This window comes from Festucalex cinctus, chromosome 1 (genome assembly GCF_051991245.1).
Source record: "Festucalex cinctus isolate MCC-2025b chromosome 1, RoL_Fcin_1.0, whole genome shotgun sequence".
In the NCBI taxonomy this organism is placed as follows: domain Eukaryota; kingdom Metazoa; phylum Chordata; class Actinopteri; order Syngnathiformes; family Syngnathidae; genus Festucalex; species Festucalex cinctus.
This window is the reverse complement of record NC_135411.1, coordinates 28,919,170-28,930,117: the sequence shown is the minus strand read 5'-3', so window position 1 is coordinate 28,930,117 and position 10,948 is coordinate 28,919,170. Positions and strand designations below refer to the sequence as shown.

The 10,948-nt window shown below is 41.2% G+C and overlaps 1 protein-coding gene across 1 annotated transcript; it reads right to left on the bottom strand.

The window, feature by feature from the left end:
• Positions 1–5,623: 5,623 nt before the first annotated feature.
• On the bottom strand, positions 5,624–10,334 carry cenpx (centromere protein X). The gene is made up of 5 exons (XM_077525649.1): positions 10,217–10,334; positions 9,599–9,650; positions 8,817–8,870; positions 8,640–8,728; positions 5,624–5,737 (listed from the first exon to the last, which is right to left on the bottom strand). Exons 1-5 carry the CDS (start codon positions 10,313–10,315, stop codon positions 5,723–5,725), a joined length of 309 nt encoding a protein of 102 aa, XP_077381775.1. The 5' UTR covers positions 10,316–10,334; the 3' UTR covers positions 5,624–5,722.
• Between the last annotated feature and the right edge of the window lie 614 nt (positions 10,335–10,948).

The following is a 10,948-nucleotide window of genomic DNA, read 5'->3' as shown; positions in this document are numbered from 1 at the left end:
ATTTATAATGCCACTTTTGACAGGGGGCCTAAAAATAGAGCACACCGCTGACCCCTCTGGTGCATCTGGCTCAATGTTTGAAGTCTTTTGACGTCACCTCGACTCACTTGATATTTTTAGCTGTCATTATTTTTTGAGTTTGTGCGGTTATGTAAGGAGATTACTGTGTTATTGTGCCACCAACGCCAAGGAGGGCTGGGTGGGAAGCGGGTATGGCTCCAGAAATAACCCAGCTCCGGGGCCTAATTGTGCATCAATCTCGCTCCCTTGTCCCCTATTTCAGCGGCATGTCAAGGTCCCTGACCCAATCATCCACCTCGCCGATTCCGGAAGAATCCTTTTCCGTCCCCCGCGGCGAGCAAAGCCGGCACAGCGGCGCACCATCTCCAGCCTCAGACTATGAGCCAAGCGCCACAAGCAGTTAGCGGTGAGCCAGAGAAGCTGCCAGGTATGTTCTGATCAGCTCAGGACCTAATTTGGAGGGGGGCGCCGGGGGCCTCCGGGTGATGTCCCCCATGTGTCACAGCCACTGGATGCGCATTCTCTCCACGCACGCGAGCTGTCAGCCGATCGTTGTGGAATGTGCCTTGCTGCGGTTAGACGGCGGCGTGCCCGCGAGGAGGGCTGAGGGGGGCCTCTCGTCTCCCCAGCGCTAATGCATCGCAGCCCGCTGCATCAAGCACACACACGCACATACAAGCAGGCACACGCCATTGCCTATTTATCCAATCAGGGGTTGAGGTGATTGATGCATGAGACACCTGTTGCTAATTCTTTCTGATGATTATTTTCTCGAACAGCGAAACCCCGCCTGTTTGCAGTACGCTTGTTCTTCATTGAAAAACTCACTGATTCACATATACTGTAATTGCCAGACTATAAGCCGTGACTTTTTCACACGCTTTCAACCCTGCGGCTAATATATACATTTTTTTCTGATGGCCACCAGGGGCGCTCGAGCAGAAAAGGTAAGAGTGAGACAGGTGGAATATATGCTTGTGAGTGTGGATTGTTGTTCGTCTCTGTGTGCCCCCGCAATTGGCTGGCAACCAGTCCAGGGTGTCCGCCGCCTACTGCCCAAAGCCAGCTGAGATAGGCTCCAGCACCCCTCGCAACCCTTGTGAGGAATAAGCGGTCATGAAAATGGATGGATGGATGGATGAACAGACAATACTGTACAGTGGACACCTGCATACTCGGTGTACAATACACACAATTTTGGTCATATTGTGTGTGGTGTGCTCAGATGACCTCAACACAGCTCCCCACACACATAAAGATTTTATTCCACCACCTGTCAAAAATCCAGTCCTCTGAGGTAAATCTCTCTCATGATCAAACATGACTTCACCTACACGAAGATAACCAGGCACTTTCGGGTATGCGCCGATGGTTGCCGAATGTATCCAGAAGAGGACTGGAGACGGGAGCGTTGTAAGGTTGTAATGTCTGCAAGGGAATAATTGCTTTGGAATATAATTCCTGCCGCCTGGGGAACACACATTTAAGGTAGGCGAAGGTAGGTGCTGCCCGAAGACGGCTGGGATAGCTTCAAGCACTACCAGAGCCAAGCGCCACCCGAGTGATGGAGGAAGCGATTCAGAAAATGGATGAACATCGAGTAGGATGTTTGTTTTTATTTACTGGCGCTTCCTTGTTTGTCTGTCAGAGAGCTTCTTTGATTGGCTACATTCCGTCACATCACAGTCTACGGAGTCAACTCGGACAGGAGACCTCGGCTTCTCCCACATACATGAAGATTTTTCATCGTAAATATTGAACACTGTCATTATTTAAGATTGTTGGACCTGACTGGTTTTATTATCGGGACAAATTCACTCTTAACACACTTCACATATATAGTATAAGACGATCTTATAAGATGCAAAATTGTTGGGTGTTTGATGTCCTTGGTCCGGAAGGGGCAAAATTGTGACAAAAACAGTCCGATTGTTCTTTTGGGTGTGACCTCTGAAGACAGCGGTCCCCTTAAATATGAATCATCCTGGAGGCTCCTCAGGCCCGGGGAGCTCTTCACCTTGTGTGGGGCCCACCACAGTCAATCTGGACCAGGTGTCTGTGGGATAGCACCACGCCCTGTGGTCATCCCTCTCAGTGTGGATGAGCTCCCCTTGGGTGCCTTTGCTCTCATGGATCTCTCTGCCCCGCCATGTTTTTTTTTTTTTTTTAAACATAGTTCTTAAATAGTTTGAGCGAGAGAGAGCATGCTCATGGGGATGTTGTGGGGAGGGAGTTTTCTTTTTGTTGTGCTCTGGATGTTTTAATTACTCAGCATTGAGTTGCATTTTAATGTATGAAAAGTGCTATATAAATAAAGTTTGATTTGATTTAACGAGTACAGTATCAGTGCTGAAGCAGTGTGGTTCAAAGCGAGCCGCCAGAAGCCTGGAGACACGTCAGCTCGCGTCAGCTCTTCCTCTCTCCAAGAATGCGTCTGTCTGGCCCACGCTGTGGACACTCCCTTGCCTTTAATGTCACCATCAAGAGAAGCTTTAAGTCATGACTGGGCGCCCCGCCCCGCTCTCTCTCCCTCTCTCCCCCTAACTGCTTTCGCATGTTTAATAGGAGATTCACGCCTTAACATGCCATTTGTTCGTGCCAACGTGTGAAGCAGCCACACAGAGTTGTTTGGAATATGCGATGGCTGGCATCACTTCCATCCATCCGTCCGTCCATCCAGCTTGTCCTCATTTGGATCATGTGTATATCTCAACTGACTTTGGCGTGAGTTGGGGTACATCCTGGATTGGTCCAGACAATTTTAGAGCACATATGACAACCATTCACACCAATGGAAAATTTACAGCCTTCAATGCAAGTCTAAAATTGTAAAGTGTATCACTCTAATTATGGGGGGGGAAAAAAGTACTGGTGCCGACCCCTCTAGTTTACTACCACCATCCTATCTCCAATCTACCCTCCATTTGGGGGGGTGCCCCACTCCATAGAATTTGAAACAGTGCTCATCAAAAATCAAGATGACCTCCTCATAGCATTTGATTCTGGCCTCACCATCCTCATTCTCCTCAACCTGAGTGTGGCTTTCGATACCATCTGTCACACCATTCTCCTCAACAGACTTTCGTCCATCGGCATAACCCACACATCACTGAACTGGTTTCCATCTTAACCTCTCGAGCCGTATTCTGTTCATCATTCTCAAGTCCTTCAAAATAATCCGTCCCTCTTCTGTCACGTCAGGTGTGCCCCAGGGATCTGTCCTGGAGCCCCTACGCTTCACCATCTACCTCATCCCTCACAGCGATATTTTCCATAAATTTAACATTCAATTCTCTTTGTTAAGCTAATGACACCAATATATATATCTCCCTTTCGGTCACCTTTACAAAGCTTCACTTGGTCCAAAATTCAGCTGCCCGCATCAAAATCGGAACTCACTCCTCATCCCTGTCCTCCAACAGCTCCATAGGCAATTATGCAGTCAATTTCACATCCTCCTGTTTGTTTTTAACTCCATCTACAACCCAGTGTACCTATCTGATGTCCATGTACCCATTTTTCCCGCACCCTCAGATCCTCTTTCTCCATTCACCTGTCTGTCCCCTCTGCCCATCTAACCACCACGAAGAGCAGAGCATTCAGCCACTGTGCTCTCCACCTCTGGAACTCACTAGCGCCTCAACTCAGAAACACAACTCAAATCACAACTCAAAACTCACCTGTTTAAAGTGCCTACTTAACCTACTGTACTTTTTTTTCCCTATACATATATACTGTCTGTAGGCTATTATGCAAAAAAAAAAAAAAATAAAGTTCTATCACATCATTTTTTTTTTTTTTTTTTTTTTTAAACATATATATCCGATTTAGTAATCTCTGGATTACATGGATCTCGCCTCATCTTAAAAGAGGCTGACATGTTTCAATGCCATCTTTCTGCTACGGATAAAGGAGAAAAACTTCACAAATGTAGTAATTGGTGGTAGGTTGCAAAGTGTTGTCTTTCTGAGGCATCATAGTGCATGTACTTCAAAGTGTACGTTTCTATTTGTTCACCACAATATGGCAACATTTTCTCTTTAAAAATCTGCCCCAAAGGTCTCACGCAAAATGGAAGGTCAGACTATCATCGTGACAGTAATTCACCTTAGTTCTGATTGCGAATGTTAGCTGCTAGTTTGCAAGTCACCAACTGGCAAGCTAATAAATGTTGTCAAGTGATACAAATTCAGCCTCAAAACTACTAAAAGGGCATTTTCAACACAATCTATCAGACAGGGTTGAGTCCAAAAGATGCTCTTCCCTCACTTCAACATATATCCTTGGCACCTGGATAACACTAGATGGTGCAAAAGCACTACTTTTCTACTAGACAAGGCTTTGGCACCATCTTATGGCATGTACAACAACAGTGCATATAAACAGTGAGAATGAGTTGAGATCCATCCGAAGGAGTGAGGCATTTATTAGGTAAATGAGATGGATGGTTTTGGATCATAGCTTGGGGTATATGTACAATTTAAATTAATATAGGCATTATTAACAATTTTCGGGAGGTTGTGTACACAGATAAAATGGTCTCAATTAAGTAAAAAATGTACTTCCTCTTAGCTGAATACCAAAGCTGTTATTCTGTTGTTTGAATGGCAACAGGTAACTTCATCATTTAATTACACCTTCTGCCATTCATGGAAGAAAATTTAAATGTTCAGCCTGTCATTATACATCGCTATCAACGATCGATGAACACCATCTTTTACTAATGTGCAGTGGCACAGTGGTTGGGAATCACTGGCTGGCTGCAGTAATGAAGCAGCAGCGCATGTGTAAAAGTGGCAGCTCGTCACCAGAACGAGCGGGTCGACCCGGCCCACGCGATAAGTGGCACTTTGGCGCATCGCAAATCTGGCAGGGAGCTCCTCTTGGAGCGTCAACAGTTATTAACCCGACAAATTAGTGACAGAAAAATTGGCCGGGTGTTGCGGCGAGAATGTGAATCTCAAATAAGGCGGCATGTGGAATTCCACCTTTCGCCCCCCCGACTCACTTCCAGATGGACTCCCAGCTCGTGAGTCATACGAATATATAGCGTGAGGTGTTACGCTGACTCACATTGGAGGAAAAACCATTAAGAGAACTTCCACTGGGATGAAAGGAAGAGCAGCGCCTCTCTCTTTTTTGTTTAGTGTTTATTTACCTTCACAATGACACCCTGCACCTCTTTGGAGCGTGTTCGACTGTGTTTTGTTATGTTTCCCTTCAAACAGACTGTCTATGCGTGTGGTCTTTCTGACCGTGTTTGGCCAACACACACGCACACACGTTCAACATTCCCCCAGATCCAGAGCTCCCCTTTGGCCTTCCCTCCACCTCTAACTAAACATCGCAGGACAGCAAAAGGGAACTTCAAAGTGGCCGGAGGGGGTACTTTGCCTTTTTTTCTCGTTCCTGGCACTTATCATCTAAGACTGGCTGCTCCCCTTATTACTCTAATTGCTTCCAACTGCTGCGGGACGCTTTGATGCGGGGCGCCCGCCGAGCATGCTGGGAGCACCTGTTGTTGCGCTGGGGAGCACAGGTGGTGGGGCGCTGCGCCTTGTTTTTTTCCCGCAACACGCACATGGATCAAAACAAAAACAAGGCAGGGAGGAGGCGTTTAATGACACTTTTGGAATGGGGTCGAAAATGACAATTTTGGGGCGGTACCGTTGTGAAACACACTGGCACCATCTTGTGGCAGCTAGAAGTCCAGCAGCTGAAAAAGGAAGGAAAAGATTAAGTAAAAAAGGACTGTATTATTTTTAGAATCGAGTAATCCATCATTAATCCTACTGATTAATTGAGTAATCACATAAAGCTTGTTTCAGCATTATTTAAAAATAATATCAGGTGAAAAAAATGCATGTGAAGTACCAATGTTAGTTTTGTGCAGTTTGAGTTGCCATCCTCACGTTCTACACGGTAGTATCTGTGACTCTGAATGTGTGTAGCTTTATAAGGGAGGCGAAGGGGGGTGGAGTTTAGGTCTGGTGAGTGACGTGTGCGTCAGAGAATGGGAGTGAAGTCAATTATTGTTAGTTCAAATTAGCCCATCTGCACTTTGATTGCAATATCAATTACATAATCAAATTACTGTAACTTTATTCTCCTAACATTAACACTTCCTTGTCATACTCTAACATTATTATTATTATTATTATTATTATTATTATTATTATTATTATTATCATCATCTAACATTCTCAGAACATCACAACTTAGTTTTTGTAACGCTGCGACTTAGCGTGTTGCTCAATTATGGAAAAATAATAATCAACCAGGACAACTTCAAAATAAAAGCATTTCAGGGCATTGATCTCCGTATACCTGTAGTACTTGGTAAGGTAAGGATTATTTTGAAATTGGCTTTTTCACCGCGTTAGTGCCATGTACTGTCATGGAAACCGCCGTTGTGTGCTTGATTACGACTTCCTCAGTGGGTATCGGAGACAGAAATGACGTAGACTGGTTGTAACCCTTGTATTAGTAATTTTTTTATGATTCTGCCAATTTTGTAATTGTGGGGTGTAATAATCGAAATCGTAATTGAATTTCAATCAGTTGCACAGCTCTTTATATATATATATATATATATATATATATATATATATATATATATATATATATATATATATACTGTGTATATATACTGTGTATATATACACACAGTATATTTTAAATATATTTCTATTTGATGATTTTACATTAATTCCAAGAATTTACTAAAGTAAATATCTTTTATCTGTTACAAGCTTTGAAGAAAAAAGTAGAGGTGGTGGGGTATGTGGGAACTCAGGTGACCGATGAAAATAAAACATGATTATATAGTAGTATTATTCTTGTTCAGTGTTTTGTTTAATGTCTGTTTAAAGGGGGCTAATGTAAAGGCGCTCTAGTTTTTGGTGGTAAATGTTATAAGAATAATATTTAAGAAAGGCAGATTTGTTCTTCATTTCAATTTAATGACGTACCATCAACTTCAATCGAGGATGGAAGCCTAGTATTTGATTAGGTAATGTTAACAGACGTGACTAGATGGACCATTGATTGTAATTAGGTAAAACAAAGCAAAATGATTTCACACCCATCATTTTTCTTAAAGTATGTCAACTTTTATAGATTAATAGAAAGCCCACATTGTTTACATATTTTCAATTATTAACAGTTAATGCATTGATGGACTTTTTTTTCTTTTCTTTTTTTTTTTTTTAACTTTCCTGACAGTGTCTTTATGCAGTGCTTCAATTTCCTAAATGGACTTTCGCGCTATTCTAGTTAATATTGTTTAGCATCACAAACTGTGTAAATTGTTGCCCATTCGGCATCCATTGCAGGCTGGTCATCCTGGAAATGGGATTGCCACATTTGCGGTCCTTTCTCAAGGTTTCTTATTTTCCCCCTGATGGGGTTTTTTGAGTTTTCATTGCCCTCTTGTGTTTTGATCAGGGGATGTCGTTAATATTTGTCAAATGTGGGCATGAGAAGCCCTATGAGACTCTTTTGTGATTAAGGGCTATATAAATAAACTTGACTTGACTTCTGTCTGAGTTTGAAATGTCTGACTGCATTTGAATGCACTTTACGTCTCGCCAAACGCTGTCAATGTTTACGCTACTGTTAGTAGCTAGTTGCTAATGCTGGAGACTTGTGCTGTATCATACAATGACAGAATAATTAACTAGCGTTTTTTTTCCCCTAACTATCAATTGAATATGATTTTGGGATGGCGTTATGTTGAAGTCGAGTGAGGACAAGTCACCCTTGAGCTATGAATTTCAAAATAGCTACAAGTTAACAAGGCAATTGCATTGACGTGAATGTATTAAGTTGGCCTCCATAGTACGTTCCGGACTATCTTCGACTCGAACCGTGGCGCTTGATCCATATGGATCACGGCTCAAAGATGAGCCATTGAACATATGACATATATCGGACATATGACTAGCACTGTGCAACTGGATGACATTTTTTTTACCAGCCCACACTGTAAAGTTGTAAACTGGTCGCATTGTTGAGCCTTATCGTGGCCACCGCCTGGAAGCTAGCATCATGCAACAAACATCATTGTTTACAGTAAGGAAATATTTTAATGTGGACAGTGGAGACAGTGCAATGGTGACTTGCAATGTGTGCATATTGAGCATTTCGTGTGGCGGAAAAGTTATAGATGCGTATAATATGCCACCTGAAAAACTGATATCCCCTGCAAAAAAAATAAAAAATATATATATATATATATATATGTAAATGTTTTACTTGGTTTAAACCACTGTTCCACTAGCCATATAAAATGAGTCATGTTGGGATAGTTTTGGTCAAGTATGAAAAAATAAAATAAAAAATTAAGACAATTTGCATACACTTTTCCCCCTCCTTAATAAACTGGACTTGGGACTCAGTATTGGCAGATCCGCAAAATCAGGTGACTCGGACTCGAGTGCAAAAAAGGTGATCGGGACATCCCTACTGCCACTTCATTCATTAAATATTACAGCTTTATTTTTGTAACATACAACATTATCCTCATAGTGTTATTATTTTTTAATACAGCTTGATTAGATTGTGCAAGTGTACCTAATGCTGTGACCAGTGAGTGAGCAATGCTTATAGCTACACACCAGCTGAGGCAGGATCTTTTCAAAGTGCTCGATGTCCACTCTGTCGCAGTCCTCGCATTCAGCTTGTTTCTGAGAGCGCACGGCCGCCTCTGACAACCACAATAACATGAATACAGTGAATCATCATCATCATCTTCAACTTTCAAGAAGTAGTGTATGTGGAATGGCAATGTTTACCTTGGACAAATATTTTCAGCATCTCCACCATGAGTAGTTTGGCATCTCCGCTTACTGCCACACAAGAGATTAAAGAACAAAAGTGTGAACAAATTTGAAAAATAAATAAATAAATAAATCCAGTTTATTAATTAATCATTTTTGTCTTCCTTTGATCATATAAAAAGCAAATGCCAATTGATTAGTCTAAATGATGTTTGTCTTTTCTTCTTCTGGGATTTGCTTTATTTCTCCTAATGCTACAGAGGAGGCAGGACTTCCGACTTTCGTGTGTCACACATTTGCTCTGTTTCCGGGTTGCTGTTTGCGGGGTGTGGACCGCGTCCCGGTGCTTGCACTTCTGCCCTTGTGCCCCTCTGCTGCGTGTTCCCATCGATGGGTGCGAGTGTGTAGTGTGTCTGTCTCAGTTCTCCGAAGTATTTCAGAGATCTGAGAAACCCTGCATGGTCATCGGTGTGTCGGGATGCGGCCTGTGTGTCACAGCAGTGGCCCGAAACGGTGTGGGTGTGTGACTTAAGGAAGTCGGAAGTCTGTGGCATCTACCCCATACCAAAGAAGCTTTGAAACTTTTTTTTTCTTTCTGAAGCATTATTTTTTTCCAGACTCAACTTGCATCAACTTACACAAAAATGACAAAAATATCAATGTTTATCGCCATGTCGTTAGTACAAGCGGTACACATTAGTGTTAAAATAAAATAAAAAATAATAATAAATAGTCATGATAAATAAACATTACTGAATCACAAAGGTTTAATCGCCCAGCTCTAGTAACTTTCTTACATCTGGTTTTGTCCTCCTTGAAGAAGCTGGAGAGTAGTTTGCCCACTGTCTCCTGTGGACATATCATTGGTTAACTTTTTTTTTTTTTGCCTATATATAAATCAAGTTCTGCATTATCTTTTACACTATTCAGTATTTTATTTATATCACAATTCTTCACTGTATACGAGAAATACTTCCAGGGCATTGTGCAATAATATACAAATGACAAACCAATCTACAGCGTGATCTAGCGACAGTATCTATAGCCCCCTCTTGTGGACTAACCCGTCGTTACCTACCAGACTCTATATGAAAATATGCTAATTTAACACTCTGTTGGTGTACTGCACCTCCAACTATCATATAACATGAAAAACCTAATTCATATATTAATATTTTCTACACCTTGTTTATTCGGCGTTGGCAAAAATGCACTTACGGCACTTTTAGATGTCACTTTTAAAATGTTCTCTACTGACAGTCGTGTCGGAAGAAACACACGTTTATTTTTTTCCCCTTACTGAGATCCTGCGTTGGCAGGAGTTTACACTTATTCTTAACAAGTATTAATAAATTAAAAACAAACCATGCCGAACATGCAAAGACAGACAGAGGAGGGGGAGAGACAACAGTTACCTTCTGAAACGTAACTTCTGTGTCTCTTTCCGCCATGTTGTTCACGTTTGAGAAGAACTTGGCGCTCTGTGATGTGATTGGACAGTGGACAGACGTCATCAGTAAACGCTTACGTAAAACAACCATTGGCGTCTAGGTAAATTCAATACACAAAGCTAAATTTATTCATTCTTTTCCACGCCTCATTGTTTCTTTAATCGATCTTAAATCATTTGTTAATATGCTGTCCATTGTTAATAATAAGAAAACTGAACGTACGTTGTATTTGAGTGAAACTTTTCATGTAACCCCCGATAGACTTGAAAGTTTATTTGAATGGTGAGTTGACTGCAAGTGTATTATTATTATTATTATTATTATTATTATTATTATTATTATTATTATTATTATTATTATTATTATTATTATTAAATAATAAGCCAAGGTGCATAGTAAAGCTTTTTTTTTTAATTAAAAAAGCCATAATGTATACTAAGCTTTTTTTGTTTTGTTTTTTAATAAAATAAATAAATAAATAAATAAAACGGATGTGTAGTAAGGGTGTTTTTTTTTTTTTTTTGTTTTTTTTTTAAAGCCATGATGTTTAGCTCAAACACTTTGTAAAAGACCACAAAAACACAGACTAAAACATGTTTCTTATCCATAGCCGTAATGATTTCTTCAGCCAGTTCCATTAATGCTGTGGTAGTGGAGGGATTAGATTTGAACCCATATCGGTTGACACTTATAATT